Source organism: Psammomys obesus, unplaced genomic scaffold (assembly GCF_907164565.1).
Source record: "Psammomys obesus unplaced genomic scaffold, mPsaObe1.curated_primary_1811, whole genome shotgun sequence".
NCBI lineage: Eukaryota > Metazoa > Chordata > Mammalia > Rodentia > Muridae > Psammomys > Psammomys obesus.
This window is the reverse complement of record NW_026596109.1, coordinates 22,726,239-22,751,027: the sequence shown is the minus strand read 5'-3', so window position 1 is coordinate 22,751,027 and position 24,789 is coordinate 22,726,239. Positions and strand designations below refer to the sequence as shown.

Sequence of the window (24,789 nt, the reverse complement as noted above, 5' to 3'; positions counted from 1 at the left end):
CTGACGCAGAAGAGCAACGCACGGTGTGCTTCAGTTTATTCATAGAGATAAGTAACTTAAAGGTCCTATTTTTGAAAGCTAAAGCCTCAGATTTGACTTGGAGGACATTATCTAGCAAGTTACTTCAAGGTAAATGATGATAAAAATTCCAAGGCAGTTTCTTTTCCTGCTATACAGGTACTCCCATTCTCCGAGAACAGCTGTCAATCACGCTGTGCCTGCGGGGCTGGGATGTGTCTGGTGCGGTGCCCAGTGTGCTATTGGTGCTCAGATTGTAATTCAAGCAGTAACACCTACTACCAGGTTATTGCCCGCAAAAAACATTGACAGCACAGCTACACGCTGCTCAGGGCCAAAGGCTGGAAGCAGGGTTAAGCAGTTCTTTTGAAAATAAACTGAAGACTGTATTTGATGTATTTGATGTATTTGATGTTCACAGTTTAGCAGTTAAGTTCGTGGTGTAGAGACAAAAAAATTCTGAGTTAGGTTTTCTAAATGCTTGGTTTTTGTTTGTGGTTTGCTTTTTAAAGACGAGAGCAGGACGACTCTCACAGGATACAAAGTCTGGCATGATGTCGGGAAGGTGAAACCTGTGTGTCTCTATCCCTTAGATTTTTTTTTTTTTTTTTTTTTTTTAAGGTGGGTGATTTTGTTTCTGGAGAGGGGAAAACGTACAAGAGAAAGGAAAAGACCTGTCTCTCGCCCTGTTCTTCACAACTAAGAGTGAGAGAGATAGACAGGACTCGGGGAAAGGAGAGGGAGGAGTGGAGAGAGAAAGGTACATTAGCGGTCAAGGAAGGAGATGTTCACGAAGGTACGTGAAAGTGCTTGAAGACGGCCCATGGCACAGAGTCAGCTGTGTGGGGTTGCACTGGACTCCAAATAAACTCGTTTAAGGTTTCACCTATATTTTAAAACCCTAATAAACTGTAAGTTTTATATGGGAAAAATAAGATAATAAAACTTTTATAGTGTGCTCCAGTATATTTAAAAATTATCACTGTACATGGTAAATGAGTATGTTCTGCACGTGGCAAACCGAATAAAAGGTAGATTACTCTACCCTGTGTATGAAAAGATAACACAGATTTCTGAAGACAGGCACAGGGAGCCTAACAAGTTCCCTGAGGAAAAAGAGCAAGATCGGGAGAAAGAATTACTTTACTCCTTTACATTAACTTTTTAAAGTAAAACAATGGCCACATACTACTTTTTCAATTAAATTTCCAATTTCTAAATTAATTTCTAAACTAAGGGCATTCTTTGAAAATATAAAAATAAATTTTTAAGACTAATAATAAATAATTTAAATAGAACTTTTGTTTTCCTGTTTTAATATCGATGGCTTAGTGATACTCAAGAATCTTAAGACAAATTCCAGTTTATAATAAACTTCTTGAAAGCTAACACTAAGATAATCTATGTCTTCCTTAGCGTGGCGGCAGCTCGCCACATTCTGCAGGTTCTGGTCCCCGAGCCCCACTCACCACCTCCCCCTGGTGCCAGACCATCTTCAGTCCATGGTTACAGCAGGGGAGCTTCCGGGGCAGCTCCAGCTTTCACCGCCTCGGCTGCCATGCTTGTTAAAAGAGCTTCAAATTTCTGGGACACCGAGTAGGTGTGGGCTTAAATATTTCTTGGAACAATTCTTATTTTGTTGCTTAGACGTACTTCATTTATCTTATTTTAAAAGGTTTAAAAAAATACCCTACACGTGAAAAAAAATATAGAAGCGAATGTTCTATGGTCACATAATTTTAATGATAAAGCCTTAATCATTTTTACTGACTAAAATATTAATAATTTAATCACAGCATACAGACTGTGACAAAAAGAAAACTGTATTTTTACATCATTTAAAAGCAGGAATGATATTGATCCCTTTGAAAAGTAACACAACGACACGAAAATAAGTATTCCATGAAGAGAAAGTTACTGGTACAGGGAGAAAACCTGAGCTCCTAATAAAGACTGACTGGGTAAGGAAGTAAACACACAAGTGTGTTTAGTTTTTAGTTGACTGGGCAGAAAAACAGGAAATCCTACTAACTACACTAAGGGAGACACTGGTTCCAGAGCACAGTTGGGCTTCCTCAAAAGGCAAAGCCTTTTGCACTCTGGAATACCTAGAGATCTCTGTAACCCACAATCTAATGTGCCTGCTGTGAAAATGGGCATTCTGACCTAACCACAGATACGGGACGTTACAGAGTAGCAGAAGTTAACAAACCTTATTCATAAAATGCTGAGAAGAAAGACTTAGGTTTAGGCAGTCATATAGTTCGTGATTATTTCCAGGCAGAGCCCCAAACAAGCTGTTTAAAATGGACTAAAATCAGTACAGGAGTCTCTGAAGTAATTGATATATTCTAGTAAACGGCTCATTCTAAAATTAAATGCCGAGTTCCATTTTTACCCTGATTACCATTTTAAATTGAGATTATCTCCTCGGAAAAGATGGCTGCAGGGATGAATTACACTGAAGCGGTGTGGTGAGAAGAGAGGAGGCAGGACCACAGGAGCCAAGAAGGGGCAGAAGGGCAGAAAAGACACATGTGACGGAACTCATTTCTGTTACATTCCTTTTAATGTACTGGTCCTTCAAGAAAAGGGTAAATATATTAGTACAGAAAATCAATCTGTTCTATTTGTCTATTCTTTTGGCTTTTTAAAGTCAAAATTCTTGTGCCAAGCAACTACCCATAAAAGAAGGGTAAGAAATCTACTTTTTATCAAAGACTGCTGAAAAACCAAAAAACTACGCAAAACAGAAGCAATTACTTGTGCCTATAAATGTTTGTTTTGGTTGATGTTGTCTGTCCTCTTCCAGAACCCTGTAGGTAGTCCAGGCTGCCCTCAAAGTCACAAGCCTAGTACCAGAACCTCTCAAGAGCTAGGACTATCACAGCCTGTGCCACTATATCCAGCCAACTAATATTTTTACATGATTTTTTTTTTTTTTTTACATTTTAAAGAAAAAAAAAATACAAAGTTTCTCTAGTCTGATTCCATACTAATTCAAACTTTAATAATTGAAAATATACCCATAAAGTAGACTTTAATAAGGGAAAATTTGCTAAGAAACCGGAGATTAGGTTTCGCGGGTGAATACGGGATGCCGGTGAGGCCGGGCCAGGGCAATGATGAGCACAGCAGTGGACCAGTCCTGAACCCTGGAGGAATCCTACCAAGAAAGGAGGTGGGTTAAAGCAATCCTCAGGGAACACCTGCTTTTGACCTATTTTTAGTTCTGAAATGCTTCCAGGCAGGCATGCGCAACCTGAATCAGAAAATCAATGACTGTTATCTGAAGTTACTAAATCACTAAATATATATTATGTAGAGTTAGAACAAAGAAAGAAACCACCAGAACTGAAGCGGAGAAGGTAAGAAAAGCTAGACCTCAATGGAGCAGGGCTGAGGGAACACGCAGGAGCAGAGGCAGGAGAATGCTGCTTTTATTTAACGTTCTTCATAGTTCTGAGTTGTTGCCATTTGTGTGCAGCAGTAAAAATAAAGATGTAGCCTTTAAGGTCACAGATGACAAGAGCTTGACCCATGCTGAAAGTCCTTCTTCAGGAGAGAGGAGGCAGCTCTCTCTCTTTTTTTTTTCTTTTACTAATTCCATCAAAAGGTTCTTGTCAAAAACAGATCTGATTTTCTTCTCTGTGTATACACGTTAGTTACGGATGATTAATAAAGCATTCATTCTTCTGTTTGCTTTGGCAGAAGTGACTAGGGTTGTGTTAGTGTTAAGGAAATATTTCACCCTATATGGAAAAGATATGAAGTGTTGCTTATTTAAATACACATATGGTTTTTTTAAAAAAAGAGTTTATTCATGTTTAGGCTCACAAACAAAACCATTTCAGTGGAAAGTGAAGAGTTATTCCACTTAGAAACTATGAAAATATGCTTATCCAAAACAGGCTTTATGGATTTATCTATTTTAATGAAATGACAAAGTAAATTTTGGTAGAATGATAATGAGGGTTTAAAAAAGATTTCATATTAATTTAACTATGGCAAAATTAGTAACAATTTAAAAATATTTAAATATGCAAGGACCTTTAAAAAATAAGAACCTATAGTGTAAAAAGTAGTTATACTACAGAAAGAGCTCTCCCAAGCTTAGGATATCTAAACAGATATACTTAGCCAGCCACACAGCCACTGAGAATTTACATTTCAAATTCATATTTTATCAGCATTTCCTTGGAAGTCTGTTACTATGTTGCACAGTCATAGAGAAATGTCAATACTATCCATCCTTTCATGATTGTTATAAAGTCATTTTATAAATTAAATTAGTTTGTCTGTCCATCAAGAAATAGTAGTTAGGGCAATTTAGATTCTTGCAATTCCTGCTTGATTTACAAGTTAAAGTCAGTCAAAACCAATAATCTGATTTAAGCCACACTATGACTAACTTGAAATTTTTCACTCATCAGGTCCACCAGCACAAAGTAAAGAAAAATAAAGTTTGGAGGAAAAATGCTGTGACTACTCTAGAAACCACCAACTAAAAGGGCATAGAAGAGGGCTGGGGTCTGAAGTGAGTGCTCAGATCTCCATTTTCCCCTAAACTGCTAATGAAAGCAACTTACAAAGAAAGAACTGGATGAAGGAGGGACGCTGGGTGTGGAGCGGGAATAAGAAATACTGATGGCAAATGAGCTTTATGAAACTTTAAGCGAGACTTCAATCTAGCGCTCACAGCACTTCCTCTAACAAACGCAGACTCTCATTTCCCCCCATTTCCCTCCTTCCTAACATGTTTGGCAGCCCCCACTTCTTTTCTATCAGACCTAAATTATACACCTCTCCTACTTTTTCCTCCCAACGGAAAATAAAAAAACAAACAAGCCAATCTAGCCTTTTGTACCCGCCTTTTGTTAGTGGTTCATATGTAACACAGAGTCAGCATTTACAGAGTATCACTGCCACTTTAGGACTCTTTCTTCTCAGCCTCCCTACCAAATTAAATTGAGCAATTTCAGGTGGTTCCCGCTAACTTTATTTCATTTTTGTCACACCCCCTAGTCATCACTTTCATTTTATATGATATACTTGTTGACATGTCTGCATTGAAACCTGCCTCTAAACTCAACTCTGAACCTTGCCACAGGAACTATCCTTGAATGAACAAGACCACTGTGAAAGCCTCAGTGAAGGATTGGTTTTGTCTAATAATCTGAAGCCCGATAGACTTTCACTGAGGCAAGCTATCACTGGCGTGATAACCCCAGAGCCACCACAGCAGAAATGAAGGCCCTCTCACAGCTCAAACTGGTGAAACAACTCGCCAGTGCCTGAGAAGCACTCAGCCACTATGAAAAGTTTAATAAACACTTTTACACTTAGGAGAAAACATTCCTTCTATAAACACTTATGTAAAAGTCTGAAAAGGACAGACATGATGCATATTTTAAAACTGGGAGAATGATGCTAACTGTAAATTTCTAAATGTGACCAAACAACAACCTAAACCCATGCATGTACACGTTCAAACAAAAAGGACAATTCTAAAGTGAAACAAGTCACTTTTTATTAATATGATAAGAATCATTTCCCTTTTGATTAAGTCGGTCATAGGACATTAAATTGGTTATATAACAAAGAGTTATCAATTTTATTTGTACATTATTTCTTGCAAATATGATTCACAGATTCTGTCACAACAAATACACAACTGAGGCATTAAAAGCTAAGAATGCTGTAGGCAGCAGAGCGCACGCGTCACTCTAAGTTCCCCAAGAACGAAGTGGACACTTTTAGATGTTGGTCAGTGCGTAATATGTTGCTGCAGTTTGTGAACTGACAAAAATGCTTTTAGCACTTACACAACAGCCTCAAATTAGCAGGGAGACACAAAACTATCACACAGAAGATTAAATCAAGTCAAGTTAAAAGAAAACTCACAAGTACATGACACTAATAAGTGACAAGCTCATTTTTAAAGCACAGAGTGCACAATTATATATAAGAGTTATGTCACTAAAATAAGTAAACGCAAGAGAAGAGGGTAGAAATCACTGGTTGATTTTACTGGTTTTTCACAAGCAAATCTCCTGTTAAGGTGCAGGCATTCTGTAACTCACAGAACTGGAAATGCATGTCCTGCTCTCTAAGCTGGCTCAGGCAGCGGCCTGTGCAGTACTTAAATGGCTGCACCAGCTGACATACTTAAACGGAGATGCGGAGAGCCAAAACACTGAGTATGTAAGCTGCAATCCAATTGGGCCAACATGAGACAAAAGTGCCCACTGTTGTAGACAGACTGCCGTAGGAGCTTAGGACAGTGTAAGCCATCAGAAACCCTGAAGCAAATGCCCAGCACAAACTCTAACTGGTGTGTGCAAAGTACGCCTACAGGTTCTTTTTTTGAATTCTGAGACAGAAATTTACAACTTGACACTGACATAACCCTATTTTAAGGTAGTGCTTGCCTTACATATTTAAACAAGCACCAAAATATTATTTAAAGAAGATTCTTGACTAAATATTTCCATTTTTCATTTTAATAGATCATAAACATAAACATACATATTTCAATTATCAAAACTTAAGATGGCCATCTAGCAATGCAAAAATTTATTAAAAATTTATCTTTAGAAATTTTAATTAAAACTAACAACCTTGTTGGCCTAACAAATGACTTCATAAGCTACTTGTTAAATGTTTTCACAGTTATAAGATTAAAACATTCAATCTTATAATTTTAAAATGAAACTAAAATTATACCATGATTCCATAAACTGATGTCCCAAAAATTTTAGCCTAACTTATGATTGAGGTTTTAATGCTAGTATGTGCCTAAAATACACAGCTGATCTTGTACACTGGGCTCAAATGGATAATCCAGGGGTTGCTACTTAATTCTTAAGCCTTGTAATATTTTGTTAAAATACTATCAAATAACCTACCTTAGTAAAATTGATCTTTATGTAAAAATCTTTCACTATAAAATACCTTTGTCTTCAAACAAAATTTCAAATTCCAGTTTTCTAACTTAGTTGAAGTATGTTATATTTAAAGAGATATAAAAGCAAATATCTACAATCAGATTAGGAAGTGTATGAGAATATTTGAAGTTGTTGGCCAGAATCTCAGAGTAGGAACAAAGGAATGAGAGATTGTTGGGTTGCTTCTAGATCATAACACCTTGGTTTCTTGACTGAAAAATGAGAGAGAACCTAATGATTTCTAAGCCTCATTTAAGCTCAGATTTTCACATTATTCTTCTGCAGAAACCCATGTGTAGGTTCTAAAACTACAGCACAGCACATGGTAAGTTATACCTTACGGGAAGCAATAGGGGCCATACAGCATTATCTGCAGTGCACTGCCGTCTCAAAGCGGTGTGCAAGAGAAACACGGGAGGCTACTGCACAGCTGTGCTCACCTGGTAATGGCATAGATGCATCCATAAAAGAAGGCATTTCCTGGATTCCTTAGTCACAGAGAGTTAATGTAGCTGTTAAACTGACACAGACACAGTAACAAGACTCCAAGTGAAACCTGTTACACCTCGCTATTGAAAGAGTTCTCCTGCATGTAGAAAGCACACCATGTCGAGTGTGTGATCACTAAAACCATAGCCCAACACAAGCGTGTGTAAGGAGGGACACTTACTTCTGTTAATTAAACCTAATACTTAGATAGACTAGCATTACATTGTAAGATTATAAAACTTTAAGTTTCACTGTTAAAACATGCTACCAACACGCACATGACTAATAAATGGCACTTTAAAAGGGGGAGGAGTTGGGGGAGATGGCTCAGTGTGTAAGGCCTGAAACCCAAGTTGGATCCCAGGCACTGAAGTGGAGGAAAGAGAACGGACTTTGCCACCTCACCTCTACACATGCACCATGGCACATGCACACACATAAAATACAAAGACAAACTTCTAAGGAAGAAATAATTGATCAAGATGAAACTGGCTATTGCTGAAATCTAATTTTGCTTCAAAGTGTGTTTTTTTTTCAAAAAGCATCCAAACACCCATACATTATTTTAAAAGTAAAACCAACAAAACACCTTTGTGCTACAAACTGTCCTTGAAGTCCACTTGGGCATTTTTAACAAACTGATAAAGTACTCTGCTTGTTTTCTTCCACCAATACAAACCAAGCCAAGAAGCAGTTTCCTCACTTAATTCAATGTCTCAAGACATTACAGGGGTAAAGGTCAGTCATCAATGACAAACCCTGTTCCTTCAGTAAAAATAGAAATAGTCAGCTGGATCCTGTTCCCCAGACTAGCCTTCTTGAATTCTAGAAGGTGCAGGAAGACAGAGTATAAAACACTTTTTCCAACTTAACTATGTTCATTGACATCACACAACACACAAAAGGTACTCAGGAAACAAATAAGGCTCGGGTACCTGGCAACAGAGAGAAAATTTTTCCCCAGTAGCTTTAACAATCTTGTGTTTCTTAAAATTTGCAGGACGGCTACCCTGCAGGCATCTATGACAGCATCACGAGGTTTCAGATTTAGTGTGGGTGGTAGGGTGAAGTTGGACACTGACCAGTTAGTTCCGTGTGTGCTGAAAGGCACCCGGCTGGAGCACTGTATTTGGCATTGGCTCTGAGGCGGCCGGGGCAGCGGGTTGGAAGATGTATGCGCTGCCACTCTGTGTGCAACCAGGAGGCATGTTTAAAAGGTTATGGCCGTCTTGAATTTGGCAGCTATCCTCTAAAATGATCATGCAGGGTTGAGAGCGAAGTCCAGGGCCACTCTGTGGACACCAGAAAGCAGTACACATCTGAAACAACGCCTGTCCTTGCAACACCCAGCCCCAAGAAGGAGAAGGCACACAGTAGCCTTCCGAGTGGAAGGAAGGTACGTGGTCGAGACAGACACATTTAAGAACACTTAGAACTTAAAACTACCAACTTTCATCGTAGTATTTAAACTGAAATATCAAATGTAATTGTAGAAACTAATGAAGCAATTTTCTAAAGCCGAGGTCTTCCTCAACACACACACACACACACACACACACACACACACACACACCATATACTTGAGCACATTCACATCACACACATATACACAACACAAACTCACACAACACACATACACACAACACAACAAACACATTTATGTTGCTATCTCTCCACTGTGCATCCTGAAACCTTTCCTGGCAAAAGCGTACAAATGCTCAAGAGGGCTACAGAACCCCTTCAGGCCTGCTGTGAGTGGTGAAGGTACTGAAATAGCGTGACCTATTAGGCATACATTAAAATATAGGTTTCATTTAGAAGTCAAAGCTGTTGGTAGTACTGTGGAAGTAAGTACACAGCATGTCAAGGTAAAACAAAATCATTTCTGAATAATACAACAAAAATAACTGTTTTTCCTAATTAAAGGAAGACAGACAGCAATCTACGGCAAAGAGACCTGTCAAAGTGGGACAGAAAGTGTGCACACTGGACCACTGAGCTGCTGGACCTTGCAGCAGAGCTCTTTGCGCTTGCTCACTGCCGAGGGCCTGATTAGCTGCGGTGCACCCTCCCGCCTTCAGTCCTCTAAATGCTGGAGCTTGGTTTAAAAGAGGACACCATCACACACGAGCTGATCACAACACTCACTACTGGGCACACTGGGTGGCTCGACCTACAAACATTAGAAAAGTGCAGAGGCATTTTTTAAAAATCAACTTCAGCTACAGTATTTTCAGCAGCATTAGAATACAATTTCTCTACAGCCATAAAAATACCCTTAGTATGTAGATGAGAGCAATTTCTATACCACTGAACAATAGGCATTCCTTAATAATCTTTTTCTCTCTGCATCAAAACAAAACTGTCACTAAAAGAAAAGCAAAAGATTCCTAAAATCCCTCCCTCTAAAACACGATGGTATTTTGATATTAAAGAAGAAAAAAACAAAAACAAAAAACAAACAAAAAAACCCCATCACACTCTATTCCCCCATCACAACCTTGAGGAGTTGTTACTTAAATATTAGCCAGAGCTCTGTGAATCATTCTATATTAAAATTAGATAGTTCTAAAAATCACACATATAAAAAAGTATTGTTTGACACAGTGCCATTTTGATGATAAATTGCAATCTATAGCTCAAATGATTCTACCTAGGGATTAACATTTCAGAGGCTGAGCCAGAGATTATGTGTGTGGATCTTGAATTTCATCGTCTCCCTTTGGCACAATAGCTTATTCTTCCTTTTCTCATCTGTTCTCTCATGGAGGGTCAGGGAGGCTTAGCCTTGCTGTTGCGTTCATTTCAGCCTACATTAGCCAGACACCTTGCAGCCTCTTTAGCTCTTATGTGTTATTTCACTGCAAATACTACCCTGAACTGAGCTACTGCTAATGAGGTTGGTACCAAATCAAAGGGTGCCATCAAGTGGCTACAATACTCTAAACAGCATTACACTAAATGATGGTGCCAGGAAGAGTTCCTTCACCACAGACAAGCTATGGCACTCTGCTATGAAAGAATACATTAAGGAAGGCAGGGAGGAACGATCCATATTAATTTTTACTCTATTTTCTATCCTTCCAAGATTGCTTTTCTGCATATTACACTTATAAAGCACAACTTCAGAGTCATGGTTAGGATTAATACTTAGGCAAAAATATTATCAAATGATAATAACTACCATTCAAGCAGAGCAGTGCTAGTGAGAACTAAGTAATCCTATTAAAATTCACAGCTAGATCAATAGGAGCTTACTTTTGAAAACCCGGAATAGGCCAATCCATTTCTATCAAATAGCTGGTGTTACTGGCTAGGTTGCATGTAACCATGCCTAAATGCTAACAAGCAAGCCAGAGTTAGAAATACTCTCTTCAATTCTGCTATTAGAATCACATCTTAGAATTTGGAGCTCTTTTTCTTCAAAATTATGCCCGCCTGTCCTTTTTGTTGCATGAAGTTTATTTGGAGAAAGGAGACAGGGTTTATTTTAGCTCACAGTGCCACAGGACCGCCAGTCGCCAGGTGGAATGCCAAGAGGCAGAGGGACATGGACCAATGGTGCTCAGCTTCTTCCTGGCTTTTTATGCAGTCTAAGGCCCCAGCCCCGGCAACGGCCCCACCCACTGTTGGAGCATCTTCTCACCTCAATTACCCTAATCAATATAATCCCCACAGGGCCAAGAAGATAAGGACCTGAGTTCCATCCCTGGGACCCAGACAGTGACAAAAGAGAAACCACTCCCGCAAATAGTCCTTTGCCTGACACAAGAACGTTCATGTGTGTACACACTCAGGCACGCACGTATGCACACACACGTACATGCTGAATTTACTGCACAGATAGCTTCTCTGGCAGCTGAGATCAGCATGGGACCTGGCAATGTCTTTTTATTTAGAGCCATGGTCAGATCATCTGAAAAGAGCGAAAGAGGTGGTTCCGTGGTTAAGAGCACATACTGCTCTTGCCGAGAACTTGAATTCAGTTCCCAGCACTCACGGAACATGGGGTTGTAACTGCTTGTAACTCAACTCAAGCCATCCAAAGCCTCTCCCCTCTTCAGGCACCAGTCGCTCACATACACATGTCTACACACAGACACACATCCACTTAAAATAAAAAAATAAATACATCCAAAAAAATGGGAAAACTAAAAGCTGATCTTAAAGTTCAAGTCCAGTCCTCTCCCTCTGCCAACAACTCTGCCGTGGCTCCTAAGGTCTTATTGGAATGAGGAGCCAGAACCCACCGCACAAGTAAAAACAACGTATCTTAAGGGGCCTGCAGGTAACTCTGACAAGTAGTCAGGTTTGGAACCCACAAACCTTTAAGATCAAGTCCAAACAAGGCCATTGACCATGTTGGTCTTTAGCCATAGCTTCAGCTCCTTCTGTTAGTCCTGGTTTGTTGCAAGTCTGCTGAGTTCTTTTACCAGGGCTGATCCCTCGCCTCGCTTAGACCATTTCTCTCCGTACTGTCCGACTAGTGTACTTTACAAAAGCTTTCACCTTCCTCAAGCCTCCCCCCAGCCTGATAACCATGAACACTCCTTGTCAACCAACAGATTCCCCCCCCCCCCACACACACACACACTCTCTCTCTCTTCTAGCTTCCCTACTGTATTCCATCTGTTTCTCTGTTTGGACTAAAAATCCTGTTGACTAAAACTTTACCTTGTTTTCATCTCCAGTGTCTAGGAAGTAAATACATAATCAATTTCATGGCACTAGGTATAACAAGGTTAAAAAAACAAACAAACAAAAGAAACCCTCACTGTCTCTATGCACAAAAGCCACTATTATAAGGAGTTTAGGCCTCCTCTTTTCTGTTTTAAAAGAATAAAGTGTCAATTTAACAAAACTAAACTTTGGAAATATTACAAAGTAAAGGCAGGAAAGCATATACTATTGAATGTACTGACTGGAGGAGCTGCAATGAAATAAGTAACTCCTTTGATTTCTAGTGATCCATTGAGAGTTTTTTGCCAATGGCATGTCATTTGACCACCTTCTAAATTTTTCCTTACTTTTAAAGAGGAAGAAAAAGTCCTTAAATTTTCTTTTACTGATTGGTTTACTTCTAAATTAAACCTGTCCTCAAAAGAACCAAACCATTCAGGTGCTATAAAATCAAAGCTATAATTCCAGAAGATAAAGCGAGCAGAAAGCCGTGTGGAATCTTCTGCTGAAGCTGCAGCAGGGGACCCCTCCTGCCCCAGCACCCTCCCCCTCACATGTGTTCTCCAGCAGCAAGCCTTACTTTTAGTTACAAAGGCAGATTCAGTAACAGTTACAAGCCAGTATGGCATCGGTGTCTCTCATCGCAGCATGGGGAAAACAGAGCGAAGTGACTCTCTGTCTCGGCCCACATACAGAGTTCCAGACCAGGGAAGGAAGAATGGATGGAAATTTTTTATTATTGAAGCTATTCAACCTGCAACTGCAATATTCAAGTTATAATTTTCCTTTCATATTCTCAAATGATTAGGTTTTTTTTTTAATAATTGGGTTGAAACAATTCACAAATAAACAAGACAATTCATTCAGTCAAGAGGCAAAAAAAAAAAAATGGTATTCAGTGAAATACTAAGAAACTATTCTTCCCCCACTGTGGTCACTGGCCTCAAATGTCTGAGATATCTTTCAGTTCAAGGGTGTCAAAGCAGCTTGGAGGGAGAACTAAATGCAAAGGCCTTTTGTTGTCCCCTTTTTTCCCCCCTTTTAAAATAATTTATTTATTTTGTATGTATACAATGTTCTGCCTGCATATACACCTGCACACCAGAAGAGGGCACCAGACCTCTCAATAGGTGGTTGTGAGCCACCATGTGGTTGCTGGAAATTAAACTCAGGAATTGAACTCTTCACTTCTGAGCCATCTCTCCAGCCTGTTTGCCCCTTTTTCTTTAACTCTCTATAATGTCCTATGTAATTTGGCTTCTTGACCTTTTGCCATGGGTTCTATTGCATCCTGACAACTATCAGTGGAACTTCAGTTATAAAGTTCAATCCCTTGGTATCTGTGAGTACTGTTTCTAAGACTCTCATGAGTACCGAATCTGCCAAGGCTCAAATGCCTTCTATGAAACAGGACAGAAGGGCTAGGACGTAGGCCTGGAAAAACTGCTTGCCACACAAGCACGAGGACCTGAGTTTGATCCCCCAGAACCCCATGAATGCTAGGTACAACAGCACATCTTCAACCCCAACACTGGAGGGCAGAGACAAATGGGTCTCTGAAGCTCAGGCTAGGCAGCTTCTCTAAACTGATAAACTCCCAAGTTCATTAGGAGACTGAGAGAGCACTAAGGCAGAGAGCTATTGAGGAAGACACACAAACCCGCGCATACAGCACATGAGAACTGGAGGAGCATCTGCATCTACGCTAGCCACACCACTCTGCACTAATTACCCTAGAGCACCTGCAGTACCCGCAATAATGTGCGTGCTGTGAGAGCCGCAGCACTAACACAGTGCTCAGAGGACAGTAACTTAAAACTACACGTGCATGTTACGCACAGTTTCCCCGTAAGGCTTTCTATCAATGGCTGGTGGCGTCTAGAAGGCCAAGTATGTGTATTAAGAGTACCAAGCTGATATTAAGGCAAAAAATATCTTTGCGTATTGAACTATTTTAGTATGCAACATGTTTTCATATCCCTGGAAATGTTTTTCCTGTTTTTCAACGATTTCCAGATGCCATAATGCTGATAAAAACCAATGTTATACCTAGTTTACCTAAGATCACAAAGCCATAAGGGCAAGAAACGTCTCTTCACATCTGTGCAATGAAATAGTAACGATTAATTTTCTCCCATAGTCTCGCCATCGAAAGGTTAGCTATGCTCTACTGAACAGCGCCTCACTCAGGCCCATGCAAGCAGCCTAATTAAACTTGGTGGGTCATCCACACAGAAAGTAGGAGGAGACTGACTGGAAATAAAAAGGGTTCCGTGTGAGAAACGGGGAGAGACGTTAACTGGAGGTGAAAACGGCTAAAATCTCTTATACATGTCTATGAAACAGCTAGCAGAAAAATAAATTGATGGCTATATTCGCAGCAACAACCAAGAAGTAGTGTAGGAGAGTTTAGAGAAATCGAGGACTTTGCTAGGCCGGGTAGTCCCTCACTACTCCAAGTCTACCCACAGGTAAGTGCGGCTACTTGCCTTCCCACAAAAAGCCTTCCCTCAGGGCAAACGGAGACCACCCCAAAAACCACAACCAACAATCCACATTACGCTCCTGCATCGAGGGCTCAGGAAACAGCGTGGAAGAGGGGCAGGACAACCGTCTGAGCCAGAACACAGCAGTCAGCTCTGACAGTCTCTCCCAGAAACGGCTGCATAGACAAGACCAGAACAATGGCAATAGCAGTGGATATGCTAACCTGGGAAGGAGAACTACAGGCAACGACTGAATACTGGGAGAAGGAGAATTAGCCTCCTCCAGGAATGAGCTCATTTATTGTTGTGCAATGCTGAGTGATCAGCCCTGAAACCATATACACACAAACAACAAAATTGGACTCAGAACATTATATATTTGCATACACTTGCATATCTATGTATATAACAATATGAAGAAAAAAAGGCTGCCAACTCTCCTACTCTGAAGGAAGACAAGGTTGGAGGTACAAAAGGGAGGGAGGAAATGATATAGTTTCTATTTCAACTGGAAATATATTTTTACAAAAAGGACCAAAATAGAAAAACACGTGTTTAAGTTTTGCTATTTCTAATTTGTATCTTACAGTTTAGTTTACCGTTATCTGAGCAGAGAATCATGCAAAAAGTCTCAGCATATAAACTCGGGTAGTTAGGTGGCTGGTATGGCAGAACACTGGAAAGCTGAAAACACCCTACTGTAAGATGAAGGCTGCTTCAGTTGCATGATGCTGAGCAAATACTGAGAGGCAAACAAAAGTAGCAAACTGATAAATCTTAAGATAAGTGCTCTCTATTAAAAGTGTGGTGTGCCATTAGAACCCTAAGGTAAAACAATCACCAAACATCTGCTCTCTAATGGTTTCCATCAGGGGGAAGGCCTCGTGCAGAATTTTACTATCTTTCCTGCACTGGATCTCTGCTGAATTTCTATGAATAAACATGGAAAAAACTGCTCAAATGTACTGCTGCTTTCAAACATGTTTGAGGCAGCATTAGTGGTTGAATAACTGACTGTCTTTGTTTATCAGCTTCCTCCCCCGGTTGGTAAAAGATGAAATAAAATTGAAATCAACTTTGGTCTCATCTCTCTTTCACACCAAGACATTTGAATTCAGCTAGCAGGAACGAGAATAACAAACTAGACGATTCTTCCAGTTTACAAGACTGGCTTCTCTCGGCTACAGCGGCTCAAGGGTAACCACACAAAGCACACCCATCAGGTCCATTACAGTAGAGATGTTAAAGTTGAGACTATTGTTTAGTTGACAGAAACAAGAAAGTAAAGGGCTGTGGTGTTTTCTATCACTCACAGACGTCTGACTTATTTTGATCTTCAAAGAGATACAGTAAGAATCTATTAAAATATTTTTGTACTTAAAGCTGCCTCCTTACAACAGAACCAGTAAGAAACACCAGAGGGAAAAAGCTCACTGTCATTTAAAATTCTTTCTCTTAGGTTATTAACCTTAACTAAAACTGTCCATCGCAATGGAAGACGTTATCCCCTGCTCTGCTTCCTCTGTTTTTATTTGTTGTTTAACGTTTTATTCTTTTATTTTGCAATGGGGAAATGATAGATTTTTCTATGAAAGATACATTAATTTAAACCTCTAGTAAACAGGATTAAAAGCTACTTGTGACACAGCTCGGTGGTTAAGACCGAGTACTGAATTTGGAGTTCAAATTCCAGAGGTCCCTCAACCAGATGGATCCCCCCATGCCTGTGAACGTCACACTGAGGTGGACCTAACATCGCTGGGGCTTGCTGGAAGATACCCAATGCTTACGTCTAACCTCTGCAAGCGTGCACAGCAGGCACACACATGTGCATACAAAAGCAGCGCTTAAAATGTTTTCAGGAAAATGTCATTGCGAATCAAATTTTTAAAATGCCTTCATAAACAAATTTTTATCTGTATTTCAAAGATATTTCAATCTGAGGTTCACCCAACCATGAGTCCCTAAGAGTCCCCAAGATTAAAGGTTAGGAATATATGCTTTTGATTGCAATCTGGCTATGATATCGGCGTACCACTAGGGCCTAGAGAGAAAAGGATAATTACACATATCAAAACTAAACGAGTCCAAAAAGCATTTTAATTAAAAGTATTCAATTTCAAATCTTGGTATTCAGTATTTCCATTCCAGGCCCACCATTTGTCAATAGCAGTAAGTGAACTCTGGCGATAGACATGTCCAAGTTACAGAAGAGAAAATGGGAATGAGACAAGACGAAAATCTAAGTTTGTACCACTCATACGCATTGTTCAAATCCAGGCTTACCTGAGCTCAGAGCTTCTCCCCCTTTCCAAGGTTTCCTCTTAATTAATCTTAATAGTAAGGAACTAGGACACACATGTCCAAAGACCTGGAAATCCATACAAAGTAGTATAGTAAAAACACAATACTTCACAGGTCTTACTGCATGTGAATTTTCTTACTGCATGTGAATTTGCATTGTTTCTTTCCCTGACATAATTATGATAATTTTATTACAAAAATACCTAGAATTATAGAGCAGGAAATAAATCTTACAATACAAACAGTGAGAAGCTGCCACAATCCTCTAAGTATGCACTGAGCTCTACCTAAAAGTTTTTATTTCAGTCTACAGTAACACATCTACCTTTAAATTCTAGTATATTCTCAGCTAACTTGCCCTTTGAGTATATCTCATATTCTTGGCCTCAAGGGTGTGTCCCTCAAACCAATCGACAATTTTTCTCTGTCTTTAATATTAGTTTGTATAGTAGATGTTCTAAATTCAAGCATAGGTCAATCAACATTTGATGAAGAATAAGTGAAAACAAAACTGGTTTCAGAATTTCAGAACTGAATGTGGGGCTGCTGCCTGAAGCCACTGATGTCCCTGGGGTGCCGGAGAGTTGACCCTATCCCTCACCAGCTGCTGTAAGGCTCTCCACAGTTGAAGGCTTTTGGCAGATAAGAATGACCCACCTTTTCTTGGGGTAAATTTGACTAGGATTTTGACTATGCTCCGGTGAGCATATGGACAACACAAAAGGGACTTGGGTTTGTTGTTGTTTTGGTTTGGTTTTTTCCTTTCTTCCTCCCACCCCTGTGGAGAAGGTCACAAGGGGTGGGTGCAGGCATGGGAGGGCTGCGAGGTTAGTGAGACTGGGGTACATGATGTGAGATTCCCAAATAATCAATAAAAAAGAACACAAAACCAATAAACAAAGCAAGCAAACAACAACAAAGAACTGTATGTGAGTTGGGCTTAGCTGCTTTTTGTATATTCCTGAGCTCACAGAGTCAAAAAATAATTATATCTATTTAGAGAAGTTTCACTAAAGGTAAATACGTTTTATTAAGAGAAAGTTCTTTGTATTCTTTTTTTAAAGCATTGTTATTACTATATTTATTTATTATGAGTACGGTAAGCATAGACATATGCATGTTTGCTAGGCACATCCATATAAAATCAGAGGGCAATTTTCAGGACTAAGTTCTTTCCTTCTAGCCAGGGATCAAACAAAGATCGTCAGGCTTGGCAGCAGGTACCTCTTCCTGCTGAGCCACCTTGTCAGTCTACTTTGTATTTTTTAACAAAGCATATCAAATATTAGTTATGATCTATGAAACCATGAGTTTATTAATTGATATACTTTAATACTTTTAGAGGCAAAAATGAAGGTCTTAAGGATAATAATATTATATTGGCTATCTAAATAATTTTAGAAAGAAAAGTAATCCACAATAAGTTCTAGGATAAAATGTCATCTACTAATTTAATTTTGAAGGTGTAAAAATATTTTCCTAATGGGATATATTTCAAAACTGTATAAAGCACTATCCTCTATATTCTCATTTGTCAAATGTCTAATTTAAGTTTAAAAAAAAAATACAAAAGGGGGTGACTCAGTATTCTCTAGGCCCAAAAGGGGCCCAGATGTGTTATTAAAACGTAACACATACAACTTTAGGGGCAACAGCATTAAAAGATAGTATCATCAATAGAAGCTTTCTGTTCTAAATGCAGAAATTCTATGCTGAGCGTTAAAAGAAAGCTTTGCTGCTTCTCCTGTAACTACTTTCCTCCTATGAAAACGAACAGCACCGCCCCAACTCCCCCACTTGGTCAGCGGGACTACATCACTTGTAAAGATTCAAAATGGCTAATGTGGTTCAGAACATCCGATGCTCTCATACGTGCCTGAGCCATGGTGTTTGCGCGCATGCTGTGTGCCCAGAGCCAAGGCTGAAGGGAAGCAGTAATTAGTATTCCACTCAACCATTAAAAAAGCTTCACGAGGTAACATCAACAAACTGCAATTTAAAAAATCAAAAACAAAAACAAGGCATTCAGAAGCCAAACTGCCCATCTCCCTGGTCAGAGCCTCCAGAACACTTGGGGACTCCCTACTCATCTCCACGGTGGACACAGAACCTGGTTAATTACATGCTAGTATTAAATTCATTGGGTTAACAGTTAAAAAACAAAACACCAGGTGTGTGTTGATCACAAATTGGAAAGCTCATATTTTCTCTCGGTCATTTTTTATTTCTACCAACTGTCTTTTCCCCTCTGACCTCTTTCTTGCCCTTTCTTTGTTGAATCTTCTTCCCTCTGCTTAGAATGTCTCTCCTCCGCCTCTTCTTTTTCTTCTTTTTTCTTGCAGCCATTTATTCCAGGAAGTCTTTCCTGGCTTCCCCATTCTTTACTGTTCTTTTTCCTGCAACCCCTCTCTACACCTTCATTCGTAAGCCACCCTTTATCATTTTAAACAAGGCTTCCTTGGTTTAAAGCTGACATTATTTTATTCCACTGAGAAAGAAAATAATCATTCCAGCTATAGCTATGATATACTGTATATGTGATAGATATGTGACTATCCCAGTTTCATAGAAAAAAAGTATCAGGGAAAAACATGAATCTCACGACTGGTGAACATGTGCATGCTGTAACTGACTGTATTTGCATATTATTCTTAAGATGGGTGTATAGAAAGTATACATTAAATGAGTGAATTCAACCTAGATTGGTTTATCAATATACATTTTTCCACTCCCTCAAAAACCAGTGACATCAAAAGAATAAAAATATTTAGCTATTTAAAACTAAAATCTGTATGTACAAATACATTAGCTCTGAAATTACCGTAAACAAGCATCCAAAATTTTAAATTTTTTATTTTTTAAAAAGTACCAAGACAAAGCATTAATTGATTAACAATGGAAACAATGTACGACATTAGGCATTCTTTATTACACTGAGAACAGATAAATGAGGTGTAAATATCCCAAAGTAAAGACAATTCAAGCTCATGTTTCGCAGTAGGTCCATGTGCGATGCTAAGAATGGTCAGACACAGGCACAGAGCTGGCCGCGAGCAAGCTGTCAGCACACTTGCTTTAGAAGCCACTTCTTAACTCATGAGGGGCAGATGTAACCAAAAGGTGAAAATCTTAATTAGACAAGAATAATTTGAGCTCTTTACAAGATTCCTTGTTAATTCCTTAGGTTAAAGGTAAGGCCTAGAAGTTGTGGAAAGCATAAATAAAAGAAGCAGAAAACTTAAAAGTTAAAATTAGTAATTCTTAAAATTTTAAATTAGTAATTCAAAAATCTAGTTGTTTTTTTTTTTTTTCAAGCTCTCTAGAAAAGAAAGCTACTTTAAAAAGTTGTGCCTTCATAGCCGGCCGTATGTTTTGTATATTTTTCTAATCTTCAATAATCTACAAAGTAGCTATCAATCCCATCATTTTATAATTAAATATTCAGACACTATAAAAAATTGAATCTCACGCTGGGAGTAGCAATACATGCTTTTAATACCAACATTTGGGAGGCAGAGGCAGGTGGATCTCTGTGAATTCAAGGCCACCTAATCTATATAGTGAGTTCCAGGATAGCCAGGGCTACGTAGAGAAACCCTGTCTCCAAAAAACCCAACAAAATATTTGAATCATTTGTCCACTGCCACACAGCTTGAAAGTGGTAGACTTGTCCATAAAGTTTTGAGTTTTACACAAGTAGTTTTCCACTCCCAAGAAGCAAACTCAAACACACAAACTGGGTAACATTTTTTTGACCAGAAATAAAAATTAACCTCAATTTACATACAAAAAAGCTTACCTCAAAGAAAATGAATTTTGATGAGTAATGCATCCTAAAACTCCATTTCACAATGTCTAATAGAAGCTAAGTAATTACTTCAAGAACTTTTGGATCCAATATAAATATTAAAAGACTATGATTACATTTTAACTTTAAGTTACAATGAAGCATATAAAACCTATGCTTCTACAGAAACAGCATTTTCTCCAGTCCAGTCAATTCTATCTCTCACCACTAGGGAGAGCTACAACTCAGGAAAAGATTTTTACACACCCCAACATTACTAACCGTCCCCACCTTCTTACAAAACACATTTTTACTGGCTTTCTTATTAAAAATACACTTTAACTAACTGATAAGAATACTGCAACTCTAGACCCTTCAAATAATAAGGCTCATTAACATAGCATACTATATTTAATGTTTCTTTTGATCACACTGAATTCCACTGTTTTCTTCTTTCCCTCCCCTTTAGACGTTGAGGAAGGGTCTTCCTCCTGTTTTACAGACCGGCTGGGGCAACCGCCATGTGTTCCCTAAGTGCTTACTGCTGCACTAATGGAGGAACACTGATCCATGTGTTCAACTTCACAGTCACAAAGGTCTCGTTAGATGACGGCACGTACAGCAAACTTACTGACTCTGGTTTACCAGAGAACATCTCAGATCAGGCATGTGATCTCCTGGCTGGTGAAATGGACAGAGCACACGAGTGGCTCGGCCAATGTGTGTTTACAGTAGAGTCCCTCTTCCGTGACCTGACTGGGAGAGGAACTAGACAACTACAAGGAAGAAACACTGGGACCAGAAGTGTGCATAACAGGAGGCTCAGGCTCCATTAGGCTGTTGCTCTGTTATGCATGTATTGAAACCTGACCCTCCACACACCAGATAATATCCTACTTGAGCCGTCTCCCGAGTCCTCCATTAAAGTTTTGATCAGGAAAGGAGCTTAAAAGACTGCTCTTTAATATTCCTGACTAAGAAATTATGTTTTGGCTACAAAAACAAATTAATATCATCCTTTAAATAAGAATCTGGTTTACAGCTCAACTTAATTTTTTTTCTTATTTTCCAATCTGAAATGGGAACTACTACACAAACAAAAACTGGGGTGAAGGGTCACAGGGAACAAACTGTACCCAATAATTCACAAAAAAAGGGATCATGCGACAATAACCACAGCACATTTCATAAACATATAGGATAAATAAATACTGATGTGTATTTTAAAAGTAGTTACTGATTAAAAGATGCTACCTTAAAGCCAGGAGCAGGGACACACAAAACTGTAGACCCAGCTACTTAGGGAGGCTGAGGCAAGAGGATTATGTGCCTAGGAACTCCAGGACAGCCTGGGCTGCACAGCAAGACTCCCTCTCAAAAGAAACGGGCAGGGGAGACTATGGGAATAGCTCCATTACGAGCTTGACTTTGATACTAAAACCCATACAAAATGCCGGTGCTGGGGAGGCAGAGAGAGGCTTATTTGGTGAACTTGAAGCCAGTAAGAGCCCTATCTCAAGAACAAGATAGAAAGCATCCAAGAACAAGATGGAAACTGTCCTCTCTCCACACGCAATGGCATGTACATGCATACATGCGCCATCACGCATGTGAGCGAGCATGCACACGTACAACACCCTAGAAAACTCCTTTAAGTGTTCCATTCACTACGAACTTGAAAACCTCGAGTTTGATCTGTGAAAGTCAATTTCTCTGAGTCATATCACCAGGGCATGTTTTTACAACGATGCATTTACACAGTAAAAATTAATTTCTACAGGTAAATTTCAGTAAAAAAATTGGTGTTTTATGAGATAAGTAATAAAAATAGTTGATCACAACTTACATGGGATAATTAAGATTTTGTGTATTTAACATATTTGAAGAGAATAAAGCCAGCCAGCATATTTTATTGTTCTTTTCTTCTTGTGTTCGCTTCCTCCCCTGAATGATTTTTAGCAATTTCAGCTATTCGGAATAGCAAATTGCCAAAATATGTTTCTGGACTTAAATGTATTTTATATTAAAAGAATTACAAACATAATCTTTTACTTGAGAAATCCATATCCCAATATAGAAGAACACCTAATATATATCTTTATTTTGTATTCTATTTAAAGTTTACCATTTTAAGATTTAGTGTGTACCTCTATTGATCTTTAAAATACCTCTTGCAGTCAAATATAGTAATATCATATAGTTTTCCTTTTTTTTTTTTTTTTCCTTTTGGTTTTTCAAACAGGATTTCTCTGTGTAGCATTGGCTGTCCTAAATCTCACTCTGTAGACCAGGTGAGGCTCGAACTCACATAGATCTCCCTGCCTCTGACTCCAGAGTGCTGGAATTAAAGGTATGTGCAACTACACCCAGCTCAATTTTCCGTTAAAAAAAAAAAAAAAGAACTTGAGCCTCTTGGTACATTAGTTTATAACCCAGTCTTCACACATGTGGAGCTATTGTTTCTTTATCCTAAGATTGAATAATAAAAGCCCCTTCTTATACAAATATAAAACTGGTTTAACATGCTTTTCTCATGAAAGAGTTTGAATTTAACTCACTAAGCCTCCAGCGAGTCAAATGAAGAGATTTCACAGGTAAAAGGAACCGTGAGTGACAGAGGGTCTTCTTCCCCCGGGGATCCACAGCATGATATGAACATGTTAGCTTTCAAGTCTAACTAAGCAAGTCTGAGTTGGTGTCACTTTTCCAAGTCTAATGTATATACAACTCTACCCCTACAGAGGTCATATTTGTTAATGTGGGTGAGACTTTAACATGCTGGCAATGCTTCATATCAGCCATCAAAGCTCCCCAACTATTTCTGGACCTGATACCTGATCTTGCTTCTACTCTTCTCGACACTTGAAACCTAAAAATGGTCCAAGTCATTGCTGGGAAAAGCTTGAGCTTCCTTTTAGCGCTGAGATACAAAGCAAACTCAAGCATAGAAGAGAGGAACGAGATACAGAAAGTTTTACAAGCAGGTCGCACGTGAGTCTCAGAGTTTTGAGGACAGTGATGAGAAGACAGTGGTAACGCCAATCAGAAAGGCTAACATTTAGGGAGAAATCTTTAATCTTGCCAGCAACTCACAAACCTTCCAGCTGAGGAAACAACAGAAGCCAGTTCATCATCTGAGGGCTTGTAACTGGGAGGGCGAGGGCTTCTACCCAAGTCGTCTGTGTGTGTCCACGTCCGTCCAGAGGACGTCAGACTCCCTAGAGCCAGTCACAGCCATTTGTTGCAGCACCCAGTGAGGGAAAGCAACTCCAGTCTTCCGAGAGAGCCGCAGCGCTTCACCCTATGAGCCACCCAGCTCTCCAGCCCCTAGCGCCTAGACTCTTAGCCGTTACAGTGTCGCTGCCCGTTGTGTCTAATCCCTGGTTAGAAAGCATTTCTTTAACACCACTGCACATCTCTTAGCCTCTTGGGATTCCAGTACATGCAAGTATTTACTAGGTAAGAAACAGCATGCTAGATGCTGAAGAGATCAATGACTTTGCCCTCAGGTCCCAAACAGAACACAGTGTATATACAGTTTGTCAGGAAAGACTTTTACAGTTTTATCAAAACTATTTTATAAGCAATTGTTATTGACAAATCTTCTAAAAACCTACAAATTCCCCTTTAAGTTTTCATAAAGCAACATTTCTTCCATCACCAATCTGCTCATATACTTTAATAATACAGCAAGGTAAAAAAAAGTATGAGAAATATTTGTCATTAGCTTACATTCTCAATGACAAATGTCCACTCTTTGTCTTCAAATTCTTCTGCATGAGGATCCTGCAACAAAAGCAAATTATGAAAAGTAAAAAACAAAGAAACAAAAAACTTGTGTTTAATCAAATCGATACACTCAAAAAAATACAAATGGGTGTTTATAATTTTACTAGCTTTTTAAAAGAAAGAAGCAAAATAACCTTTAAAAAAAAACTGTCAAAGTAACTGCTCTAAATCTAGATCATTATTTTATACTAATAAAGTCAGCTTTTGTTGACACATCTCTTCCAGCACTGCACCTATGACAAGACAAAAAGATTATGAAATCCCTTGGAATACTTAAAAGTTTCAGAGG

General features: G+C 39.1%; 1 protein-coding gene across 2 annotated transcripts in view; it reads right to left on the bottom strand.

Moving 5' to 3' along the window:
* Ehbp1 (EH domain binding protein 1) overlaps nucleotides 1-24,789 on the bottom strand; it is a 244,935-nt gene that overhangs the window by 177,277 nt on the left and 42,869 nt on the right. For both annotated transcript variants that reach the window (XM_055628756.1, XM_055628757.1), the window contains exon 5: nucleotides 24,444-24,497. In XM_055628756.1, the coding sequence (XP_055484731.1) occupies nucleotides 24,444-24,497 (54 nt within the window). The remainder of the gene's footprint in view (nucleotides 1-24,443; nucleotides 24,498-24,789) is intronic.